Source organism: Pan paniscus, chromosome 7, assembly GCF_029289425.2.
Source record: "Pan paniscus chromosome 7, NHGRI_mPanPan1-v2.0_pri, whole genome shotgun sequence".
NCBI classification, from domain to species: Eukaryota; Metazoa; Chordata; class Mammalia; order Primates; family Hominidae; genus Pan; species Pan paniscus.
In genome coordinates this window covers 76,228,677-76,255,818 of record NC_073256.2, presented here as the reverse complement: position 1 = coordinate 76,255,818, position 27,142 = coordinate 76,228,677, and the positions used below count along the sequence as shown (strand labels likewise).

The 27,142-nt window shown below is 37.5% G+C and overlaps 1 protein-coding gene across 1 annotated transcript in view; it reads right to left on the bottom strand.

Moving 5' to 3' along the window:
• The window catches only part of RAB2A (RAB2A, member RAS oncogene family), a 97,413-nt gene that overhangs the window by 14,899 nt on the left and 55,372 nt on the right, over positions 1-27,142 (bottom strand). The window contains exons 4-6 of the mRNA XM_034966125.3: positions 22,943-23,025; positions 22,418-22,510; positions 15,222-15,333 (exon numbers count right to left, since the gene is read on the bottom strand). Of these exons, the coding sequence (XP_034822016.1) occupies positions 15,222-15,333; positions 22,418-22,510; positions 22,943-23,025 (288 nt within the window). The remainder of the gene's footprint in view (positions 1-15,221; positions 15,334-22,417; positions 22,511-22,942; positions 23,026-27,142) is intronic.

Below are 27,142 nucleotides of genomic sequence, written 5' to 3'. Positions count from 1 at the left end.
TCGGCCTCCCAAAGTGCTGGGATTACAGGTGTGAGCCACTGTGCCCGGCCCAAAAAAATCTTAAAAAAAAAAAAAAAGACAATTGACCTGAAAAAAAGAAAAATCTTATGAGGCATTCTTAGTTTAGCTTAAAAAAGAAAAAGCAGTCTCCATGTACCCACCACAACATATATGTGACCATGAAATAAGAGAGTAAGCAAAATAACACAGACATCAGTCCATGGTATGTTAAGAGATGTTACGCATCCCCCGCCAATTCCAATTTTAGGCATTTCAGAGACTTTCCAGGAGCCCAACCCATCACAGGCCTGGAGGCCCTAAGAGGGAAGAAGAGTTTTGTTAGGTCAGGCCACGGCCCCACCACCTGTGTTGCCTCAGGACACTGCTTGTGTATCTCAGCCACTCCAGCTCTAGCTGCAGCTCAAAAGGGCCCAGGTATAGCTTGGGCAACTGTTAGAAAAATTTGTCGACTTTTATTTAATCCAGATTTTCCAAGTATTACTTGTATATACAATAAATATCTATGTGGTTGTATATTAGTGTTATTAATGTAGTATATGATAGTACTCTCTCTCTCTATGATCCTGTCTTGAGAAATTCTTCCCGCTAAGTAACACCTAGTTTAGAAAGACTAGGGCATTTTATTTTTATGCTCTTTGGAAATAAACTTCAAAGTGTTGTCTTGGGTGCCATTTTAAATTTAAGATCCTAGTTCAAGATAGGCAGAATAAATTCAGGTAAGAGCAAAACAGTTGGAATATCAGAGGTATAGTTAAAGGATCTGGGTACCAATATCATCTGGACAGATACTAAAATATTTAAGAGTATTCACTGTAGGATTCACAGGTCAGAGACAGCTCCAAAAATAAAAGTGGTGTCACTTCCTAACAGTACTTCCTAGTCTTTACTCCCTCCTTGCTCAGGGTATCACTGAAATGAAGCATTTTATATACATGTATTAGTCCCTTTTGCCTATGAGTCTTTACTCCCTCCCAGCTCAGGGCGTCACTGAAATGAAGCATTTTTGTTTGTTTGTTTGTTTGTTTGTTTTCTAAGACGGAGTCTCTCACTCTGTCACCCAGGCTGGAGTGCAGTGGTGCAATTTGAGCTCACTGCAACTTCCGCCTCCCTGATTCAAGTAATTCTCCTGTCTCAGCCTCCTGAGTAGCTGGGACTACAGGCGCAAGCCACCACGCCTGGCTAATTTTTGTATTTTTAGTACAGATGAGGTTTCACCATATTGGTCAAGCTGGTCTCGAACTCCTGACCTCAGGTGATCTGCCTGCCTTGGCCTCCCAAAGTGCTGGGATTATAGGCGTGAGCCACCACCCCCAGCTTGAAATGAAGCATTATATATATATATGTATTAGTCCCTTTTGCCTATGAGCCTGTAAAATAAATAGTTAGCTACTTTCAAGATACAATGGGGACACAGGCATTGGGTAAATACTCCCATTCCAAAAACGAAAAATTGGCCAAAAGAAAGGGGCTATAGGTGCCATACAAGTTCAAAACCCAGCAGGGCAGTCATCAAATCTTAAAGCTCCAAAATAATCTTTTGACTCCATGTCCCACGTCCAGGGCACAGGGGTGTGATGGGTGTGCTCCCAAGGCCTTGGGCAGCTCCACCACTGTGGCTTTGCAGGGTTCAGACCCCACCACTGCTCTCACTGGCTGGCACTGAGTGCCTGTGGCTTTTCCAAGTGATGGGTACAAACTGTTGGTGTATCTACCATTCTGGGGTCTGGAGGACATGGTCATCTTCTCACAGCTGCACTAGGTGGTGCCCCAGTGGGGACTCTATGTGGAGCACCAAGCCTACATTTTCCCTCTGCACTGCCCTAGAAGAGGTGCTCTGTGAGGGCTCCACCCCTGCAGTAGGCTTCTGCCTGAACATCCAAAGTTTTCCATACATTCTCTGAAATCTAGGCAGAGGTTTCCAAGCCTCAACTCCTGGACTCTGTGCACCCACAGGCTTACCACCACATGGAAGCTACCAAGGCTTGTGGCTAGCACCCTCTGAAACAGTGGCCCAAGCTCTACCTGGGCCCCTTTGAGCTACAGCTGGAACTAAAGTGGCTGGGATGCAGGGAGTAGTGTCCTGAGGCTGTGCAGGGTGGTGGGGCCCTGACCCTGGCCCTGACCTACAAAACCATTCTTCCTTCCTAGGCCTCTGAGCCTGTGAGGGAGGGGCTCCTGTGAAGTCTCTGAAATGCCTTCCAGGCCTTCTCCCCATTGTCATGGCTATTAGCATTTGGTTCCTTTTTACTTATGCAAATTTCTGCAGCCTGTCTGAATTCCTCTCCTGAAATGGACTTTTCTTTTCTACCACATGGCCAGGCTACAAATTTTTCACCTTTATGCTCTGCTTCCCATTTAAGTCTAAGTTCCAGTTTCAGGTCACTTCTCTGCTCACACATATGAGATAGGCTATTAGAGGCAACCAGGCCACATCTTCAATGCTTTGTCGCTTAAATAATTTTTCCGCCAGATATCTTAAATCATCACCATTCAAGTTCCAAGTTCCACAGGTCCCTAGGGCAGGGGCACAACGCAGCCAGCTTCTTTGCTAAAGCATAACAAAAGCGACCTTTGCTCCAGTCCCCAATAATTTTCTCATCTCCATCTGAGACCTCCTCAGCCTGGGTTTCATTGTCCACATCATTATCAGCATTTTGGTCACAGTTCAAGCAGTCTCTAAGAAGTTCCAAATTTTTCCTCATCTTCTGAGCCCTCCACACTCTTCCAACCTCTGCTCATTACCCAGTTCCAAAGTTGTTTCCACATTTTGAGGTATCTTTATAACAAAGCCCCACTCCTCAGTACCAATTTTCTGTATTAGTCCTTTCTCACACTGCTATAAAGAAATACCTGAGACTGGGTAATTTATAAAGAAAAGAGGTTTAATTGTATCATGGTTCTGCAGGCTGTACAGGAAGCATGATACTGGTATCTGCTCAGCCTCTGGGGAGGCCTCAGGAAACTTCCAATCATGGCACAAGGCAAAGGGGGAGCGAGGCACTTCACATGACCACAGCAGGAGAAAGAGAAAGAGGTGGGAGGTACTACATGCTTTTAAACAATCAGATCTCATTAGAACTATCACGAGAACTGCACCAAGCGGTATGGTGTTAAACCATTCATAAGAAACTGCTCCCGTGATCTAATCACCTCCCACCAGGCCCCACCTCCAACAATGGGGATTAGAATTCAATATGAGATTTGGGCAGGGACACAGATCCAAACCCTATCTGTCTGTCTATCAATCAATCATCTATTTTCTTTCTTCTTTTCTTTTCTTTCTTCTCCTCCCTCTCCCTCTCTTTCTGTCTTTTTAAATAGAGACAGGGTCTTGCTATGTTGGCTAGGCTGGTCTTGAACTCCTGGCGTCAAGTAATCTTCCTGCTTCAGCCTCCCAAAATACCAGGATTACAGGCATAAGCCATGACATTTGCACTCATTTTTATTATTAATATCATAGCACCATCCCTCCTATTACTAAGTGAATAAAGGGGATTCATATATTATGCTGAGTGGGAGCTTCATTTCCTCGAGTTGAACTGTGTTTTATTATTCTAATTCAGTGTTTCTCAATCTCAATACTGCTGACATTTTGGACGAGATAATTCTGTGTTATGAGGAGCTATCCTTTGCATTCATTTACCACGTTGCCTCTTTTCCCCCTCAACAGATCCTTCTTGGATGAAATCATAAAGCTGATTAATAGGAAATCTATAGACTAATAGTAAACTTATTTCCAGCAACAACACAGCTAGTGCTGGAACAAAGCTGTTGTTATCTTATGCTGTAAATTATCCAATCCCTTACAGGGAACTGTAACAGTTAAACTTCATGGTGTCCACTTGTATTACAGTAACTGGGTCTTGGTGAACATGTATAAATAGACTACAGCACAACATCAAAAGGAAACAGGTCCAATTCTAAACATCATCAATGTGCCATTTATATTTAATCTTAACAAATAATAATAGTCTAAAAAATCTTTTAAGAGCGTTCCCTGTGCATTAAAATTTCTCTACACATAGGTGCCAAGGATCAGCTGGGATGTGAATAATTCTCAACAGATTATAAAAAACAGGATGATGACCTTCTCTGAAATGTCCCAACACCAACCACCACTATCACTAGACAAGTGGGATGTGTCATTAGAATACCTGCCTTATTCTTAACCCATCACATGATCAGCTCTCATAGAAGAGAGTCCTCCAGAGAGCAAGCTGAGGATAGATCCTGTCTGAGCCCACGGTCAGTTTCTACCCACTGTGCTAAACCGCCTCTCCCATAGAGCTCTGCTTATTCTTCTAAGGAACAAAAGGATGGCATAGTTAGGCAAATCTGAGCCCTTGAAAAGCAAAAACATAAGGCATAGCACTTAGAACAAACTTCTCCATAATTACTGTAATTGCTGTTTCTTTCTAAGTCCAAGGGTCAACCTGATCAAGAATCAATGGGCCATGCATGCCTAACATTTACCTCCTTGGATCTAATTCTGCAGGATAATTCTTGCTTAAATCTCTGAGACAGTATATTGTAATTTGTCAGCAGCATAGTTTGGTCTTGGCTCTCCTGCCATAGGAACTGATGGTGAATGCCTATCAAAAGGCAGATACCAAATAAGTGCTGGTTTAGTTCTCCTCCTTCCTACTTCTCTAAGGAGGAAGAAACCCTTTCGTTAGTCTTCCTGATCCCAAATAAAGAAACTAAATACTTGTTTTCCAATATTACTTGTTGAATGAAATAAAAGGGATGACATTAAGACTTTATATTAGATATTAAGGAATTGCTGTTAAGTTATATATGATAATGGTATTGTGTTATATTTTTTAAAATTACTTATATCGAAATATTTATAGGTAAAAATATTTCTGGCATTTGCTCAACAAATGGGATATAAGACTCAAAATGTCTACACGGTGGTAACTTCTAAAACTAGATGATGTCTATAAAGGTTTACTTTTTTAAGTGATAGTACCGATTAAGTTAATTTTTAAGAGCAGGCTGCCCAGGCACAGTGGCTTGAGCCTGTAATCCCAGCACGTTGGGAGGCTAAGGTGGGAGGATATCTTGAACCCAGGAGTCTGAGACCAGCCCGGGCAACATGGCAAGACTTTGCCTCTACAAAAAACAAAAAAATTAGCTGGGCATGGTGGCACACACCTGTCATCCCAGCTACTTGGGAGGCTGAAGCAGGAGGATCACTTGAGCCCAAGAGGTTGAGGCTACAGTTCAAACCACGGTACCCCAGCCTGGGTGACAGAGCGAGACCCTGTCTCAAAAAAACAAAATAAAATAAGGCTTAACACCAGCTCTATCAACTTCATTGTGAGCCTACCAAAATGCTTTGATATACATGATGTAGAAAAATAAGCTAATGAATAAAAGTGTATTGTCCTAAAAATGCCTTTTACTTAAAAATCTGTCATGTGGACATTGTGAATGAATGCGGTTTTTCTTCTAACCAGGACTTTCTTATTCCATATTAGTACAATTTCATCTTTAGCTACTTCTGAGAAATGTAATTAAGAGAGTCTATGCATAATATGCTGGGCATGGCAGCTCATGCCTGTAATCCCAGCACTTTGGGAGGCCACAGCAGGCGGATCATTTGAGCTTAGGAGTTTGAGACTAGCCTGGGCAACATAGTGAAACCTTGTTTCTACTACAAGTACAAAAATTAGCCAGGCGTGGTGGCACATGCCTGTAGTCCCATCTACTCAGGAGGCTGAGGTGGGAGAAGTGCCTGAACCTGGGAGGTGAAGGTTGCAGCGAGTTGAGATTGTGCCAATGCACTCCCAACTGGGTGAGAGCGACACCCCATCTCAAAAAAAAAAAAAGAAAGAAAATAAAGTCTATGCATAATAAAAATGTCAACATTAATTATTATTTGCTAGGCATATGCTAAACATATATGGAGGGAACTATTTGTATAAAAATTTGCCCTGTGCAGAAACGCAACATACAGAGCTCTTGTGAAAAAACTATGTTAGCAAAAATCTAGTAATTTGAAAATGTGTATTCTTCAAGAATTCATAAAATACCAACAAGCTTCTATAGCCATATTCCATATTCTAACATTAGTATTTTATTGTGGTTAGGAGGCTTCTTCCTGATGAATTCTCATTTTTAAAACTGTCATCATGGTGTTAAAGGACTCAATCAGTTTAAGTTGGATGTACACAGTTATTTTTTGATTAAACTTTTTGTTTTAAGATAATTATAGATTCACATGCAGGTGTAAGAAATAATACAGAAGAATCCCGTGTAACATTTATGTAGTTTCCCCCCAGTGGTGACTTCATACAAAACTACAGTATTAGTACATTGTTACAAAAATTTTTATCATTTCAAGAAAGTTACACAGATGGGATAATACAGGATCAACCTTTTGAGAATGGCTCGATTCACTAAGCATAGCTCTCTCCAGATTTATCCAGATTGCTGTATAGTATCTGTAGTTTCCCCCTTCTTATTGTTGAGTAGTATTCCACGGTATAGATGGACCACACTGTAACCATGCAGCCACTAAAGTGTCCTTCAACCCAATGTCTCTAGCCTGTTTCCAGTTTTTGGCCATTCTGAATAAAACTACTATGAACATCTGTGTATAGGTTTTTGAGTCAACCTAAGTCTTCATTTATCTGGGATAAATGTCCAGGGGTGCAACTGCTAGGATGTATGGTAGCTGCATGTTTAGTGTTTAAAGAAACTGCCATTTTTCCAGAGTGGCTGTGTTATTTTACATTCCCACATGCAACGTAAGAGTGATCTGGTTTCTCCACATTCTCTTCAGCATTTGGTGTTCTCAGTATTTTTCATTTTAGCCTTTCTGACATTCTGACAGGCATGTAGCGACAGCTCATTGGGTGTTTTTCTTTCTTTTTTGAGACAGGGTCTGTGTTGCCCAGTCCAGTCTCAAATTCCTGGGCACAAGTGATCCTCCTGCTGCCTCAGCCTCCCCAGTAGCGGCTTACACCAACCAGGCCTGGCTTACTGAAGTTTTAATTTCTACTTCCCTAATGGCTAGTGATGTCAAAGATCTTTTCTAGTGCTTATTTGCCATTTGTAGATCCTCTTCAATGAAATATCTGCTCATATCTCTCTTGCCCATTTTGTAATTGCATTGTTTTTTTTTTTACTACCGAGTAAAATTACTCAACACTTTTGAGAATTTTTATTTCTAGCCACTAGTCTTTTGTTGGATACCTGGTATGTAAATATTTTCTCCCACTCTGAAGATTTGTCTTTTCATCTACTTAAACAGTCTTTCACAAGGCTAAAGTTTTTGAAAGCTAATTTATCACTTTTTCCTTTTATGAATCATCCTTTTGGTGACACATACGCTAAGGCTCAGATACTGAAATTTTTCTTTTTCTTTTTTTTTCCCCTAAAAGATAAATACGTTCATATTTTACATTTAACTCCAGGATTTTGTGTTAGTTTTTTTAAGGTGTGAGACTTAGGATGAAGTTCATTTATTTTGGATTTCTAACTGCTAGAGTTTCATTTGTTGAAAAGGCTATCTTCTTCCATTTAACTACTTTTGCACCTTTGTTAAAAATTAGTTGTGCATATTTGTGCGCGTGTTTCCAGGTTACTTATTCTGTTCCATTGATCTATGTGTCTATCCCTTTACCAGTATCACGCAGTCCTGATGACTAGCTAAGCAAAACTTGAAATCAATGGGTGGATTCATCCCATTTTATTCTCCTTTGCTAAGTTGTGTCAGCTACTTTAGTTCTTCTGCCTTTCCATATATATTTTATAATAATATTGTCTATATCTACAAAACATTGTACTGGAAGTTGGATATGAATTGTGTTAAACATTTATATCAATTTGTGAATAAGTGACATTTTACAAGGTTGAATATTCCAAACAGTAGGCATAGTATGCCTCTCCATTTATTTAGATTTTCTTTTACTTCTTTCACCACTGTAAGTAGTTTTGTAGTTTTCAGAATACATGGCCTGCACATGCTGTTTTTAGATTCACCCCTAAGTATTTATTTTTTGTGTGCTTAAAAATGATATATTTTGAGTTTTGGTGTTCATGTTTTCATGGCTAAAACATAGAAATACGATTGATTTTTATGTCTACCTTGTATCCCGCAACCTTGCTGAACTCACTTTTTTTTTGTTGTAAATCCCTTGAGATTTCCTACTGAGACAATTACATCATCCACAAATAGAACACTTTTTATTTCTTCCTTTCTCAGTTGTATGCCTTTTCTTTCTTTCTTTCTTTCTTTTTTGCTTTACTGCACTGGCTAGAACTTCCATCAATATGTTGATTAATGTTGAGAAGAGACATTACTGCTTTGTTCCTGATCTAAGGAACAAGGCCTTCGACCTTTTGCCCTTAAGTATAACATTAGTTGTGGGTTTTTTTTTGGTGTGTGTTCACGTGCTCTTTAATAAGCTGAGGAAGTCCTCCTCAATTCCTATTTTTCTGAGAGTTTCTAAATATGTATGGGTGTTGAATTCTGTCAAATGGTTTTTCTGCATCAACTGCTATAATCACGTGGTTTCTCTTCTTTACCCTATTAAATGGTGGAGTACACTGATTTGTTTTTGAATACAGAGCAAGCCTTGCATCCCTGGAATAAACCCCATGTGGCCATGATGTATATACTTTACAAACGTACACATACACAATTTCGTATATTGTTGAAATTCTATTTTCTGGTATTTTGTTGAGGAGTTTTGCTTATATATTTATAAAGGCTATTGGTTTGTACTTTTACTTTTTTTGTATTGTCTTTGGTTTTAGTGTCAGAGTAAAATCAGTTTTATAAAATAAATAGGGAAGTGTTACATCTATTTTCTGCAAAAGATGGTCTAGAATTGGTGTTCATTCCTTTTTTAAACGTCTGGTAGAATTCCGCAGTGAAACCATTTGGACCTAGAGGTTTCGTTTTTGGGGAGTTTTAAAACTATGAATTCAATTTCCGTTATAGTTTATAGGGCTATTCAATTTTTTTCTTTTTTGTGAGACGTAGTTTCACTCTTGTTGCCCAGGCTGGAGTGCAATGGTGCCTCTTGGCTCACTGCAACCTCTGCCTCCTGGGTTCAAGCGATTTTCCTGCCTTAGCCTCCCGAGTAGCCGGGATTACAGGCTCCTGCTACCACGCCCAGCTACTTTTTGTATTTTCAGTAGAGACAGGGTTTCACCATGTTGGCCAGGCTCAAATTAACTTTTTCATACTGGCTGGGTGTAGCAATTTGTGTTTTTGGATAAACTGGTCTATTTCATCTAAGTTGTCACATTTGTGTGGGTAAAGCTATTCACAGCATTCCCTAATTACCTCTTTTATGTCTGGAGAATCTGTAGTGATAGCTTCTGTTTTGTTACTGATAATTGGTAACTTGCACCTTTTCTGTCAGTTTTGCTAGAGGTCTGCCAATTTTACTGAAGTTTTTAAAAAATCCAGCTCTTTGTTTCACTGATTTTTGTTTTCAACTTAATTAATCTGCTCTTATCTTTAATATTCCCTCCTTTCTATTTATTTTGGGTTTTTCTTTTTTATGGTTTATTTTGCTTTGGGTTCTTGAAGTAGGAGTTAAAATTATTTTGAGACTTCTTTTGTTTTTTTAAATTATACTTTAAGTTCTGGGACACATGTGCAGATTTGTTACATAGGTATATACGTGCCATGGTGGTTTGCTGCACCCATCAATCTGTCATCCACATTAGGTATTTCTCCTAATGCTATCCTTCCCCTAGGCCCCCACCCCCCAACAGGCCCCGGTGTGTGATGTTACCCGCCCTGTGTCCATGTGTTCTCATTATTCAACTCCCACTTATGAGTGAGAACATGCGGTGTTTGGTTTTCTATTTCTGTGTTAGTTTGCTGAGAATGATGGTTTCCAGCTTCACCCATGTCCCCTGCAAAGGACATGAACTCATCCCTTTTTATGGCTGCATAGTATTCCATGGTGTATATGTGCCACATTTTCTTTATCCAGTCTATCACTGATGGGCATTTGGGTTGGTTCCAAGTCTTTGCTATTGTGAACAGTGCTGCAATAAACATACCTGTGCATGTATCTTTATAGAATGATTTATAATACTTTTGGTATATACTCAGTAATGGGATTGCAGGGTCAAATGGTAATTCTGGTTCTAGATCCTTGAGGAATTGCCACACTGTCTTCCACATAGTTGAACTGAATTACCCTCCCGCCAACAATGTAAAAGTGTTCCTATTTCTCTACATCCTCTCCACCATCTGTTGTTTCCTCACTTTTATTTTTTTTGAGACAGAGTCTCACTCTGTCGCCGAGGCTGGAGTGCAATGGTGTGATCTTGGCTCACTGCAAGCTCCGCCTCCTGGGTTCACGCCATTCTCCTGCCTCAGCCTCCCAAGTAGCTGGGACTACAGGCTCCTGCCACCACGCCTGGCTAATTTTTTGTATTTTTAATACAGATGGGGTTTCACCCTGTTAGCCAGGATGGTCTCATCTCCTGACCTCGTGATACGCCCACCTCAGCCTCCCAAAGTGCTGGGATTACAGGCATGAGACACCGCGCCCGGCCGTTTCCTCACTTTTTAATGATTGCCATTCTAACTGGCATGAGATGGTATCTCATTGTGGTTTTGATTTGCATTTCTCTAATGACCAGTAATAATGAGCTTTTTTTCATATGTTTGTTGGCCGTATAAATGTCTTCTTTTGAAAAGTGTCTGTTCATATCCTTCGCCCGCTTTTTGATGGGGTTGTTTTTTTCTTGTAAATTTGTTTAAGTTCTTTGTAGATTCTGGATATTAGCCCTTTTGTCAGACGGATAGATTGCAAAATTTTTCTCCCATTCTGTAGGTTGCCTGTTCACTCTGATGATAGTTTCTTTTGGTGTGCAGAAGTTCTTCAGTTTAATTAGATCCCATTTGTCAATTTTGGCTTTTGTTACCATTGCTTTTGGTGTTTTAGTCATGAAGTCTTTGCCCATGCCTATGTCCTGAATGGTATTGTCTAGGTTTTCTTCCAGGGTTTTTATGGTTTTAGGTCTTATGTTTAAATCTCTAATCCATCTTGAGTTAATTTTTGTATAAGGTATAAGGAAGAGACTTCTTCTTTTCTATTGTGTGCATTTAATGATATACATTTCCCTCTCGTAACACTGTTTTAGCTATTTTCCACAAATTGGTATGTTGTATTTTCATTCAGTTCAATGTGTTTTTTGTAATTCAAGACTTGCTCACTGACACACAGAAGTGTACTGTTTAGTTTCCAAGTATTTGTAGATTTTCCTATTTTCTGTTAAACTGATTTCTAGTTTAATTCCATTTTGTTTGGAGAATACATTCCGTATGATTTCAATACTTTAAAATCTATTGAGGTTTATTTTATGGCCCAGGACACGGTCTATCTTGGTATACAGTCTGTGAGCACCTAAGGGATGCTGAAGTCTCCAACCGTAATTGTGAATTTCTCTATTTCTCCTTGCAGTCTATCAGTTTTTGCTTCACATATCTGGTACACGCACGTTTAGCACTGTCACATCTTTCTGGAGGGCTGATTCTTTTATCATTATATAATGTCCCACTCTGATAATTTTTTTCTGCTCTTAAGTTTATGTGATATTAATATAGCTACTCCTGTTTTCCTTTGATTAATATTTGTATAACTTTTCCTATCATTTTATTTTCAACCTAACTGTACTGTTGTATTTGGAGTGAGTTTCTTATAGATACCATATAGCTGAGTCATTGTTTTTAAAATTCTCTCTGCTAATCCTTTTTGATTTGTGTATTTTGACCACCAACATTTAGTTATTGATATATGAGGGCTTACATCTGACATTTTACTTTGTTTTCTATTTTCCTTCTCCTGCCTTCCTGTGGGCTAATCAAATCCCTTTATTCCCCATGGCTTATAATATTGTGGAATACACTGATAATCACATCAGACAGTGGTTACTTGTTTATACTTCAAACATCAAACATAATTTGCAAGACTTGAAGAAAAAAGTCTATCATATTTATCCATATTTTTGTTTCTTATGTTTTTTTCTTCCTTTATGGTGTTCTAAGATTCTTTCTTCAATCATTTCACTTCTATTAGAAAACTTCCTTTAGCCATTCTTTTATGCAAATCTGCTACTAATAAATTCTTGGTTTTTCCTTCTCTAAGAATGTCTTGATTGCACCTTCATTGCTAATTCTTTTTCTTCTTTGCTGGGTAAAGAATTCTGGGCTGATAGTTCTTTTCTTTCTGCTCTTGCAAAACACTGTGCTACGTATGTTTATTGTGGCAGTATTCACAATAGCAAAGACTTGGAACCAACCCAAATGTCCATCAATGGTAGACTGGATTAAGAAAATGTGGCACATATACACCATGGAATACTGTGCAGCCATAAAAAAAGTTGAGTTCATGTCCTTTGCAGAGACATGGATGAAGCTGGAAACCATAATTCTCAGCAAACTATCACAAGGACAGAAAACCAAACACCGCATGTTCTCACTCATAGGTGGGAACTGAACAATGAGAACACTTGGACACAGGGCGGGGAACATCACACACCGGGGCCTGTTGGGGGTTGGAGGGCTGGGGGAGGCATAGCATTAGGAGAAATACCCAATGTAAATGATTACTTGGTGGGTGCAGCAAACCAACATGGCACATATATACCTAGGTAACAAACCTGCTCGTTGTGCACATGTAACCCAGAACTTAAAGTATAATAAAAACAAACAAACAAAAATCACTGTGCTATTTTCTCTGTCCTCCATGGTTTCTGATGAGAAATCTGCTATCATTAGAACTGTTTTTCCCCTATAGGTAGGGTGCTATTTTTTGCTGCTTTCAAGATTTTTTTTTCTGTCTTTCACGTTCAGAAATTTGACCATACAGAGGTTCGTCATCATGTGGATTTGTCTGGGTTTAACCTCTTTGGGGCTGTCTTCAATCTGTAGGTTTATATACTTTTTGCCACATTTAAGAAGTTTTCAGCCATTATTTCTTTGAGTATTTTTCAGAGCCAATCCTTTTTCCTCTCCTTCTAGGACTTATGACGCATCATATAACGTCAGCTTTTGTTACAGTCCTATAAGTCCCTGAGGTAGTGTTCATTTGTTTCCTCAATTTTCTCTCTGCAGTTTAGACTAAGTAGTTACTATTGTTCTATCATCCAGTTCACTACTTCTTTCCTTTATCTCCATTCTGCTGTTGAGCCCATTCACTGTTTTTTTTTCTAGTGTACAAAGAGCTTTGAAAGAGTTTTTAAATTTCAATTATTGTATTTTTTTTTTATTTTAAAATTCCTATTTGGTTCTTTTTTTTATCTTGCATTTCTTTTGCTCAGATTGTTTGTTTGCTAAGACTCTTCTGTTTCAAGCAAGTTCCTTGTTTGTTGAGGCATTTTAATGATTGCTGCATTAAAATCTTTGTAAGATAATTCAAACACCACTGTCATTTCACTGTTGGCACCTATTATCTTTTTTTCATTCAATTTAAGATCTTCCTGGTTCTACGTATGATGAATGATTTTCTATTGAAACATGGGTATTTTAGATACTATGTTATGAGACTCTGGGTCTTATTTAAACCACTGTTTAGTTGGCTTCCTCTCACTCCACTCCAACAAGGGAAATGGTGGTGGTAGGGTGCTACTTCATTACTGCCTGGGGATTGTGGAAGCAGAGCCACAATTTTTTCTGTGATGTTTGGCTACAGTAGAATGGTTACTTTCTAAGAGTGTTCTGGCTTGCGAACACTGTTCTGACCTGCCTATTTCCTGGTTCTCTGGCTAGAAGACTTTCTTTTTCTGTGCCTGTTGACCTTTCTAGGTTGCCTGTTTCTTTAGCACCCAGTCTCGGGTATGTGGCAAAAAGAAAACCAAGGGAAATCATCACTGTGTCATTCCTCTGGCACCAAGGTCTACTAAGGGAAGTGTGTAGTAGGTGTAGTAGTAGGCTATGCCATCTAGGCTTATGTAAGTACACTCTATGATGGTCACGTGACGATGAAATCACCTGCTGACATATTTCTCAGAATGTATCTCCTTTGTCAAGCAACACATGACTGTATAATATTTTACCTAAGAAAGAATTCTTCGGTGAAAATACCAATGCTGTAGAATTACTGTAGTCAATTTCTAGGTTCAAGGGTTAATCAGAAGAGCTCCAAGTATCATTCTTAATAAATATTTACTGACTGCTTACTACGTTGAAGGCACATGCTAGCTGTTGCCCAGGACCCTGACCTCTGTTATCCTTACGGCAGTGATTCTTAACTCATTTGTTTTTTAGAACTACTTTCTGTAGTTGCTCTTATAAGCTGTTCTTATCTAGAAATCGGGAACTAAGTATTACTTTGGATAAACTACTACTTTTCTTAGCTTCATCACCTCTTTTTATAAAATAACAGTATAGTAATACATTTACCTTAGAAAGGATCAACTATGTAATCATCTATTTATAATATGTATATACATACTACCTCCAAACACATACAGCATAAAAGAATACACTGTGTTCAGAAAAGTTCCAATAGTTCAGGTTCATCAATGGAAATAACTGAAATAATACAAATTTCATCAATAGATGAAACAGAATTCTCATGCTTTGTAAAATGTTACACAGCAATAATAGAATACTTTAAGCAGAAGTGGTGATGTGGTAATATATTGACAGTTAAAAAAATAAATAAAATTAAAAAAATAAGCAGAAGTGGATATAAATAGCTACAAACGTTCTGGTGTCTTGAAACATTTCCAAATTTCATTAGTGTGTTCCTTGTTTCCCTCCCATGCAACACAAAAAAGATTTCCCTACCATGCAACACAAAGAAGTCCAATACCTTATATCTTTGAGTACAGTGGGTTCCCAGAGAAGCCATTTTGCTCAACATAATTTGAAAGAATAGGACTACACTATTCTACTCCATTGGCCAGACTGACTTTCTATGAATGTGATTAAAATATAACTCTCAGAAACTATAGGAAATTGTTTAGAAAAAGGGAGGGAGTGAAAATACGTACAAAAATGTAAGAAAACATTCAGGCTTTAGAAGGCTCAATATGATTTAAGAGTCTGACAGAAGGTGAATGTTACAAGGGATTTCAAAGGGAAGAAACTTTCCTACTTTATGATGTTCAAAGACCATCCGACTAAAAACTTAAATAATAAGTAAAATGAAGATATATAAAACATTTCTATTAAGTATAAAGATGAAGATTTTAAAGGGCCTCTTATTTACCTCTTCTACATTGGAAGCAGTCTTAGCAGACGTTTCCATGAAGATGAGTCCATGTTCTCGTGCAAAAGCTTCACCTTCTTCTTTTTTTACTTCTCTTCTAGATTCTAAATCACTAAACATGGGAAAGAAAGGGTCACATTACTAATCAACATGGTACAAACAGAAGCATTTGTGGAAAGTGTACCATGGAATTCAAAGTTGTGATGACCATTCTTTTAATTAATTTTTAACATACTAACTGTATTATTCAGGGTATTATGAGGGTTAGTATTTAGAACACACTGTCTAGTTTCAAAGAACAATCCAACAGAAGAAAGATTCTGTGTTAGAATTTTAGAACGTTAGAACTAGCCGTAACTTAAGGGAGCCTCTAGTCTAATACCTTATATCTTTGAGTACAGTGCGTTCCCAGAGAAGCCATTTTGCTCAACATAATTTGAAAGAGCAGGACTATACTATTCTCCTCCATTGGCCAGACTGACTGAGTTTCTATGAATGTGATTAAAATACAATTCTCAGAAACTACAGGAAATTGTTTAGAAAATCCAAAGTACTAAAGATACATTACATCATTGATCCCAGTTTGTTTAATTCCCGGTTTCCTCTTAAAGCAAAATTGATATAGACAGAGAGAGAGAGGGAGGGAGGGAGGGAGGGAGAAGGAGTAGAGAGAGACAGAAAAGGAGAAAGGGAGGGAGAGAGAAAGTGTAAGCTAGAAATTTCCAATGAAAGCAGGGTATTCATTTTTATCATACTAGAATTGTATTAGTGAGCGGGGGGAAGGGAAGTAGCAGTTGCTTTTAAAGCGTGTTTTATTTTTAAAGTTAAAAAACTTTACTATTATATTTATTACTTTTTATATATTATTTATTATTACATGTTTATACATGAAAAAAGATGTATAATATAATGTCCACATACTTCCAGCTAGCCTTGACATATTATTTGCCAGATTTCAGGTTTCTTTCCCTTTAAGAAATAAAATCAGCAACAGCAGAATCACCACCTGTGTGTCTCTGATCCCACTCTCCTCCCTCTTACCCTAAAGGTAACCACTACCTAAATTTGGTGTTTTCATTCTCATGCATGTTTTTGCATTTATCCTCATGTTTATAACCATAAATAGTATTTCTTTTTCATGTCTTTAAAAATTCAGATGTAGCTACTGTTTTACAACTTGTTAACTTTGGTCAACACTATGTTTTTCAAATTTATCCATATAATACATGCAGATCTAGTTTGTTTTTTAACTGGTGAATTACAGTCTACTGAATGAATGCAATACAACTTAAATTCTCTATAAGGCAAAGTTATTTATAATTTTTCATTATTACAAACAATGTTACAATAAGCATTTTATATATATATAAAAATATATGTATTTTATATATATAATACATATATAAAAATATATGTATTTTATATATATATATAAAATATATGTATTTTATATATATATAAAATATATATATATATTTGTGTATACACGTGCCAAGGCTTTTCCAGGGCAGTTTTTTTTTTTAATTTTTTCAGAGACAAAGTCTCACTATGTTGCTCACGCTGGTCTTGAACTCCAGGACTCAAGTGATCCTCCCACTTTGGCCTTCCCAATTGCTAGGACTACAGTACTGAGACACTGCGTTAAGCCTGGGTAGGATTTTTCAAACTGTGTCATGACTCAATGAATTGTAAAAATCACTCAGTAGGAAATAATCAGAACCTTTTTTTTAAAAAAAGAAACAATAGGCTGGGTGCGGTGGCTCACACCTGTAATTACGGCACTTTGGGAGGCAAGGCGGGTGGATCACCTCAGGTTAGGAGTTCAAGACCAGCCTGGCCAACATGGTGAAACCCCGTCCCTACAAAAATACAAAAATTATCTGGGTATGATGGTGGGTGCCTGTAATCCCAGCTACTCAGGAGACTGAGGCGGGAGAATTGCTTGAACCTGGGAGGCGGAGGTTGCAGTGAGCAGAGATCGCGCCACTGCACTCCAGCCTGGGCGACAGAGTGAGACTCTATCTTGGGAAGGGAAAAAAAAAAGAAACAATATAAAATATCAGAGTGTATCACCTATATACATAAGTTCCATCTACTGTTTCATGGAACTTACGTATAAAGGTATAATTTACGAATATTTTGTTATATGTGTAGGTGTATACACAATTTATTTACTAGGTCATGATGTAAAATACATTTCTTACTATAGGTCAAATCAAAAAACTCAAAAGCCATAGTACTTGACGATATACTTAGTGCAAAGTTTTAAAAATACCTCAGTTTTCCAGGCATTACATCATATTGTTGTCTTAGTTCACTCCCTCTGAATCCCACTTAAGTTGCTTAGGTTACTTAAGTATCTTTCTTTTAATTTATGCCCCCTTTTTGTTTAGGGTTTGCATTAAAACCCTTACACTATTAAAAAACTTTCATTTTTTAAATCTCTGCTTCCTATTTCTTATATAACCAATTTATTAATAAAATGCCATAGTAAGAAAAATTTGTGTCATCTGTTGCTCTGACTAGGTCACTGCCCTTCACTGGCTGCTCCCTACTGCTTAATGCGTCTAATTCAAAAATTGCTTATTCCCTGTTTTGGTGTCTATCCACAATTCAATTCATCTAAAAATAATCATCTCATTTATTTCTCTCTGTTCTTTCTTGTTCGTTATACTCCTGATTTTAAAGGTCACCCACCTACGATCATCAGAAACATCTCTTGTTTACATACTATGCTTTGTTTATTTCTTCTCACATTTGAACTATCAGCTCCTAGTGGTCGGTGACCAAATTTAAGCCACCAGTAAGCTGTCACTCATCATGTTTCAGCCACAAGGAAAAAATTGGTAAAATAAAAGGATAAAAATTCTCTTTATTCTCCAAGTATTCTCCTCTTATTATTTCATACCTTGAATGACAGAATAACTATTTCCATCATAGAAAGACTAAAACTTCCCTCCAATAGCTTTATAACCTTAAAAAGGTTTAGTGAGATGATTTAAATGTGGAAAAGAATACCCAAGAAAGGCCTTCAGAGAATACGATAATAGTTTCTTCTCTACACAAAGAAGTAAACAATGTTTAGCTTTTTATAATGTAAATATCACTTAGGTAATATTTTCTCTTAATAGCAAATCTCAATTTCTATTAAAACAACACTCTAAAATCTATACAGTATAATGATGTTTTACATTATAGCTTTTTTGAGGTGTAACAGACATAAAAGAAGTTGTACTTAAATGCAAAATTTGTTGAGTTTTAAGATAATGTAAGCCCGTGAAGCCATCAGTCTCCCAAAAGTTTCCTCATACTCCATTGTAACCCATCCCTTCTTGCCCCTGCACCCTAGGCAGCTGATGATCTGCTTTCTGCCACTACAGATTAGTCCACATTTACTAGGATTTTTATATAAATGTAATCACATGGTATTTTTGGTCTGAGTTTTTTCACTCTGTAATTATTTTGAGAATCATCCATTTTGCTGCATGTATCAACAGTTCATTCCTCTTTATAGCTGAGTTGTAGTCTGTTGTAATGCTGTATCACTATTTTTTGATTCATCTGTTGATATTTGGGTTGTTTCCAGTTTGGGGCTATTAGAAATAAAGCTAGTATGAATATTTGTACATAATTCTGTGGACATAGGAAGACATATTTATGTTGGGTAAACATCTGGGAGTAAAGTGGCTAGGAAATATAGATGTGTGCTTTATTTCTTTTTTTTGAGACAGGGTCTCGCTCTGTGGCCTAGGCTGGAATACAGTGGCATGATCATGGCTCACTGCAGCCTTGACCTCTCAGGCTTAAGTGATCCTACCACCTCAGCCTCTGGAGTAGCTGGGACTACAAGTATGTACCACCATGTTCAGCTACTTTTTAAAAGAATTTCTTATTTTTGTATAGAAGAAGTCTCCCTACATTGCCCAGGCTGGTCTCAAACTCCTAGGCTGAAGCAATCCTCCTGCCTCGGCCTTTTAATTTCTAAAGAAACTACCAAATTGTTTTCCAAAGTGATTGTATCATTTTACGTTCCCATCAGTAGTATATCTTCTGTAGTAATTGCTGGTTCAAATCTTTAGATCATTTTTAAAAAGTGGATGTCTTCTTATTAATGAATTATAAGCATTCTTCATATATTCTAGATATAAATCCTTTGTCAGATATATTTTTCACAAATATTTTCTGCTAGTCTGTAGCTTGCCTTTTCATTTTTGTAACCGTTTTTCTTCAAATTTATTTATTTAAATTGATAGGTAAAATTGCATATATTTATCATGTACAACATATTGTTTTAAAGTATATATACACTGTGGAATGGTTAATCTAGCTAATTTGCATTATCTCACAGTTACCGTTTTTTGTGGTGAGAACACTTAACATCCACTCTTTCAGCATTTTTCCAGAATGCACTATATCATCATTAACCATGTCACGATGTTGTATAATAGTGTAACCGTCTTTTGAAGAACAAAAGTTTTAAATTCAGTTAAAGAACAATTTATTGATTTTTTTTCTGAACTATAAGTTCATGCTTTTCTCTGTCCCATTTAAGAAATGTTTGCCAAAACAGGGTCACTACAATTTGTTTTCTTTTAGAAATTTTAAGTAGTTTTAGCTCTCACACTTAGGTCTATGATCCACTTCCAGTTAATTTTTGTAAATGGTATAATGTAACAGTTGAGGTTCATATTTTTACATATGACTATTAACTGTTTCAGCACCATTTGATGAAAAAGATTACCCCTTCTTCAACTAAATTAGCATCTCTGTCAAAAAATTAATATATCATATATATATGAATCTACTTCTGGAACTTCTTATTCGGCTCTACTGATCTATGTCTGCTTATGCCAAACAATAGTAAATTGATTATAGTATAATAAATCTTAAAATTTGTAGAATAGTAAATTCTCTCCAATATTGTGCCTCTTTGTCAAAGTTGATTTGGCTATTCCGTGGCCTTTGCATTTTTATATAAACTTTAAAGTCAGCTTGTCAATATCTACCCTCCCAAAAAAGTCTGCCAATGTTTGATAGTTTGATTAGGGTTACAATAAATCTTTTTTTTTTTTTTTTTTTTTCCCTTGGAGACAGAGTCTCGCTCTTTTGCCCAGGCTGGAGTGCAGGTGGCACAATCATAGCTCACTGCAACCTTGAGCTCCTGGATTCAAGTGATCCTCTCACCTCTGCTTCCTGAGTAAGTAGAGCTAAAGGCGTGTGCCAGCATGCCTAGCTAGTTTTTTTAAATTATTATTTTATTTTTTGTAGAGATAGGGTCTTGCTACATTCTCAGGCTGGTCTTGAACTCCTTGCCTCATGTGATCCTCCTGCCTTGGCCTCCCAAAGTGCTGGGATTACAGATGTGAGCCATTATACCTGGCCTTCAATGAATTTTTAGATAAATTTGAGAAGACATCTTATATTTAGTTTTACAATCCATGAACATGGTTATATCTCTTCATTTATTTAGTCTGTTTACAATATTCTCTCTCTTTTTTTAATCTATAGTGATGTCAACCTTTCTTTCCTGATATTGCTAATGTTTGTCTTTTTCCTGATCAGTATCTATTTTATTTTATCTTCTGAAGAATTAGCTTTTGGTTTCATTGGTTTTCTCTCTCTCTTTTTTTTTTTTAACGGGCAGGAGGCTTTCCTTAACTTTGATTTGCTCTTATTCTAGTTTCTTAAGGCAAAAAAATTAGGCTATTTTCTTTGTTTTTTTTTTTTTTTTTTTGAGACAAGGTCTTGCTTTGTTGCTCAGCCTGGAGTACAGTGGCATGAACACAGTTCACTGCAGCCTCAACTGGGCTCAAGTGATTCTCCCACCTCAGCCTCCTGAGTAGCTGGAACCACAGGAATGCACCATCATGTCTAGCTAAATTTTAAAATTTGTTGTAGAGATGGAGTCTCCCTGTGTTGCCCGGGCTGATCTTGAACTCCTGGGATCAAGCAATCCTCCACCTGGGCCTCCCAAAGTGTTGGGATCACAGGTGTGAGCCACTGTGCCTGGCCCTAGGCTGTTCATTTAAAAATTTTCTTAATAGTACTATTTTAACTGCATCTCACACATTTTCAAAGACTGCAGAGAGAGAAGTTAACTTGTGGGAATAAACGCAAATAATTCCTGTCCATGGAAATGCAGACTGTGTCCTGTGGAATACAATTAATACCCTGTGAATACTGTTCAGTTTTGCATCCATCTTGTAAATTCATTTCAGTATTCTTTATTTGATTATAAATGTATGGTACTTTGAGTTCCCTTTTGAACTGGTTGAAATATCTTACCAGTTTCCTTATCTTGTTAATTAATGAGATAAAAGTTTTGAGATGTCTTCATTATCATATAAGTCATGATTTTACCTATCTAAAAACAGCATCTCTTCAGAGTATTTTATTAATATAACCCTAAAGAATGAATGGGCCGGGTGTGGTGGCTTATGCCTATAATCCCAGTACTTTTGGAGGCCCAGGTGGGAGAATCACTTGAGGTTAGGAGCCTGAGACCAGCCTGGGCAACAAAGTGAGACCCTTTCTTTATAAGAAATAAAAAGATAAACTAGCTGTGGTTGTGCATGCCTACAGTCTCAGCCACTTGGGAGGCTGAGGCAGGAGGATTCCCTTGAGCCCGGGAGGCCAAGCTGCAGTGAGCTATGATCACACCACTGCACTCTAGCCTGGGTAATAGAGTGAGACCCTGTCTCAAACAAAACAAAACAAAACAAAACAAAAAGAATGGTGCCTAGCATTCTGAAAATACTAATATTTTCTTACCACTGTAAGTTTCTACAAAAATTAGTGAAAACTTTCCCACACTCTTAGAAGTTTATGGAAACTGGTCAAGCAAGAAGGTTTTCCCATATAATAGCATTTTAGATTGACAGCACAAAGATGTTCAATCCAACTCCCCAAATAAATCAGTAGGCTTTACTTTACATCAGTAATCTGATAAAACTCCTTCAGATTACTTTTTAAAGTATTTCTTTACACAAAAACTATTTCTAATAATAACAGTAATAATTTCCAACAAAGCTTATTAACATCATTTTAAAAATCAAAAGAAACACCTTAGAATTTCCGAAATTTTATAATTTAAGAGGCTGGTAACTCACATTTGAACAAATGTTAAGGAAAGTAGTCAAATAAACAGTATAGTCTTCATCACTAATGCAATGTAAGCTTTAAATTAGCCTTTTTACCTTTTATTTCCAATAAGCATAATGACCATGTTGGAATTGGAATGCTGGCGGGCATCTTCTAACCAGGTTGTCAAGTGGTTGAATGTATCTCTCCTAAACATAAATAATAATTTAATTACTATGTTCAAAGCATTTCCCTCAGTATACAACGAACAATATACATATTTTTAAAGAGAACCACTTTTAGCCATATCCACTTATGTAACGAGAAGTAGTTTTAAGCACCATATCTGGGTTTAGAGTTCACTGATTGTATTTCAGTTTATAAATTAAATGTAATCACACTTTAGAAAATTCCAATGAATAAATAATATGGCCAATTTCAATTTGAAGGTGCTAATTCAAATAAGAAAAACAATTCAGTTGCAGGTTTCTGTAGTAAATTTAAATTGGACTCAAGATGCAGTTTTAAAGGTGAGTAGCCAGGGCAGAAAGGCTAAGCTATTCTTTCATTACTGTTAACCACATCTATTTAGAAAAATTCTCTGTATCAACTACTGAATTGCAAAGTTTTCAAGTTCTCACCGTGTAATATCGTAAACTAGTAAAGCTCCTGCTGCACCTCTGTAATACGACCTTGTGATGGAACGAAAGGATTCTTGCCCTGCCTGTAACGAAAAAAAAGGTTGGAGAGTTTCCTTTAATACAATGTCCTCTACATTTTCATATTATTCATATACAGAATAAGAGGAGGTAGGGAAGGAGTGCATAAAGAGAGACAAGAAAACTTAACTTCACCAGTCTTAGGAAAAAGTTACAAAATACCGCTATTGCTCAAGATTGCTCAAGTCAACGAGACGCACATGTAGTGCACATGTAGTCGCTCCTGCAACCTCCCCACCCCGCAAGACCTCTAAACCCTTTTTGGCAATCCCTGACAACCCAATTTACTGAATGGCTTCACAATACACGAATCATTATTAAAGGACAGAATGGACTCCTAGCAACTAAGCTCTGAAGACAAATTTGAAAGGAAGCAAATAACCCAGAGCCTCACATTTGAATTCAATAACCCACTCCCTGGGGCAGCTGTTGACACTAGAATAAATAAAGCCCATTGTAAATAAATGATGAATGACATCTTTACGCCCACCATCTGCTGGTGTAAAGGTTGTTGGAAGGCCAAGGATGCAGATTTTATCAGTTATATCATAAACTGCAGTGAGCTTTCAACAGTCATCAAATGGAATTCTTTGAGCAATCATTTTATTATGAAAAGCAAAATGGTTCTGAATTTAATTTATATAAGTTTTTTTCTCCACACTTAATCAATTTTCTCTGTATTTGATATATAATGCTTGTCAAAAGGCAACAGGATGTAAAAGTCATCTTTATATCCACCTGTGAAACAGACACAAGAGATTATGCAAAGCTAGGTAATTTCTCTTTTACTCATGGTACTAATTTCTGTTTTTTTAAGAATTGCTGGGGAGGAATGTGACTGTTCTGTCTGAGTTTAAAACCGAGACAGCTCTTATAAGAAGTTATTTTTCATTTTTAATCCCTTCTTTTCCTACTTTTGCAAAAACATAAGCATTTTAATGAAGTAAACGTAAAGCCAATTTTAACGATTTTTATATTCAAAATCCCCTAACTTGAAAAATATTGATGTTTACACGTTCTGAGTTCTGATCTTGCAATGTAAATATTTAGCCCTTCCCACCCTCAGAATGCACATGGACAGCTCATATTCTACCCTGTTTAACACTCAACACTCTACAATACCTTGCTCTTGTTGACCCTTCCTCTATACTCCCTCCCTCCCCCATCCCCCACCCCCTGCATGTGACTAAGTGTGTGCTAGGCACTGGGTCCAGCACATAGCAGGCATTCAGAGAAAGCCTGTTGAGTGAAAAAGTGGAAAAATAGGCTGGGCATGGTGGCTCACGCATGCAATCCCAGCACTTTGGGAGGCCATGACTGGTGGATCGCTTGAGCCTGGGAGTTTTTAACCCATTTATGCCTAGTGTTCCATTATTGGAATGCTAAGCTTGTGGGAGTTATTTATATCCTACTGCTCAAGGTCACTGCCAAGGTCTGATTTTTCACACAAAAAATTTGCAACCCCCTGCATAAATGGGTTAAGACCAGCCTGGGCAACATGGCAAAACCCCGTCTCTACCAAAAATACAAAAATTAGCCAAGTGTGGTGGCACGCCCCCAGCTACTTGGGAGGCTGAGGTAGGAGGATCATCTGAGCCCAGGTGAGGAGGCTGCTGGGAGATGTAATTGCACCACTGTACTTCAGTCTTGCTAACAGAGCAACACCTTGTCTCCAAAAACAAAAACAAAAAAACAACAAAAAAGTGAAAGAAGAAATCCTAATGTCTTAGTTATATGCATAAAATAATCAGTACTCCATCCCACATAGCTGAGTGGACATCTGTAAATCCTAACGTGCTAAGATTCAATGAAAATAACTTCTCCTATGTGGAAACTAACAATTAGACCCTCTCTTGGGTAGGCAATTTTGGCAGTTAGAATAATGTCATGCTAAATTAGACAGTGAGAAAGCCATCACACAAAAGGGCTATAAAAATAGCCAAATCATTTTACATAGCTTAGGTTAAACTGAAGACAGCCGGGTATAATGGCTCATGCCACTTTGGGAGGCTGAGGCAGGAGTATTGCTTGAGGCCAGGAGTTCAAAACCAGCCTGGCTAACATGGCGAGACCCCATCTCTACAGAAAAATTTTAAAAATTAGCTGGGTGATGTGGCTTATCCGTGCAGTCCTAGCTACCTGGGAGGCTGAAGCAGGAGGATCACTTGAGCCCAGGAGTTCAAGGCTACAGTGAGCTACAATCACACCACTGCGCTCCAGCCTGGGCAACAGATGAGGCCCTGTGTCTTTAAAAAAAAAAAAAAGAAAAGAAAAACAACAACAACAACAAAAAACAAAAAACTAGAAGATACCTTGTTTTTATTTTAAAGTGATTGTTTTTTAAAATTTATTATTTTTTATTTTTTTATAGAGACCAGGTTTCACCATGTTGCCCAGGGTGGTCTCAAACTACTGAGCTTTAAGCAATCAACCTGCCTCGGTCTCGTAAAAGTGCTGGGGGGTTACAGGTGTGGGCCACTGTTCCCAGCCAAATTCACTGTTCTGAAGGCACAATGGCAGGAAATATCTTCTTTAACTGCTTAGCACAGAAAAACAAAGGACTAGATCTTTAGGGATTAATTTCACTGTAAATCCTATGTACCAAGAAAGGATTCTGTGTTAGGTACAGTAGTTCCTCCTTATTTGAGGTTTTGCTTTCTAAGGTTTCAGTTATTGGTGGTCAACTGCAGTCTGAAAATATTAAATGGAAAAGTCCAGAAACAATAATTCCTAAGTTTTACATTGTACACGATTCTGAGTAGTGTGATAAAAGTCTCCCACTATCCTGCTGCTCCGTCCTGCTGGGGATGTGAATCATCCCTTTGTCCAGCCTATCTTCACTGTATACACTACACTACCTGCCTGGTAGTCACTTAGTACAGGTTGAGCACTTCTTCTCTGAAATGCTTTGAACCAGAAGTGTTTCTGAGTTTAGAATATTTGCATTATACTTATCAGTTGAGCATCCCTAATCTGAAAACTAAAATCCAAAATGCACCAAAAAGCATCTCCTCTGAGTGTCATGTGGAAGCTCAAAAAGTTTGGGATTTTCAAATTAGGGATGCTTAAACTGCAGCCGTCTCTGTTATGGGATCGAAAAACTAGTATATATAGAGTTCAGCACTATCTGCAATTTCAGGCATCTACTGAGGTTGTTAGCATCTATTCCTCATGGATAAGGAAGAACTACTGTAATACAAAAAAGATACATATTTTATTAGTTCAAAATAAAAATCAGGTTTATAGCTCTGATATTGCCCATGGCTGATCATCAAGCAAAGGTAAAAGTCCTTTAAACCAATCTCTCCAGGGACATTCTGTGGGATGAATTAAAATGAACACATTGCTAGAAAAGTACTACTATAAGATCTACAACTTCCAGTTTAGAGCCTAGATAAGAGACAGTAAAGAGTAAAAGACAAAATAAATTTAGGAAAAGGAGAAAAGCAAACTTTTATAACCATTCTCATTCCTTCTGAACTGTTCTGCAAAGAACAAAACACGTTCCAATATGGAAATAACTTACACAATACATTTGAATCTAGACTTCTGCCCACTACAAAATTAAACAAAAGCTCGAGCAAATAAAAAAACACAATTCCCACTGAAGACTATGACTGTAGCTATGCATCTTAAGATCTATGATTACTTTATAATAAATAAAGATGAGTGTTAAGAATAGTTTACAAATTCTTGAGACCTTACTAATCTGAAAACTATCACAACTCTGGCCTATTCTCTTTGATAACGGTATTGGTAGCCTTGAAATAAATCTTGCCCAGTGAAGTTTTTTTTTTTTATTATGGCTTCTCTAACTATAAATAAACTGTTATATAACAACTAACTGCATAAAGTTAGCCCAAAGGTTAACTACCTTGACATATTAAAGCAAAGTAATTTGATTTTTAAAAAGCACTTTAGGCTGGTCGCAGTGGCTCACGCCTGTAATCTCAGCACTTTGGGAGGCCGAGACAGGCAGATCACGAGGTCAGGCATTCGAGACCAGCCTGACGAACTGGTGAAACCACGTCTCTACTAAAAAATACAAAAATCAGCTGGGTGTGGTGGCGCACACCTGTAATCTCAGCTACTTGGGAGGCTGGGGCAGGAGAATCACTTGAA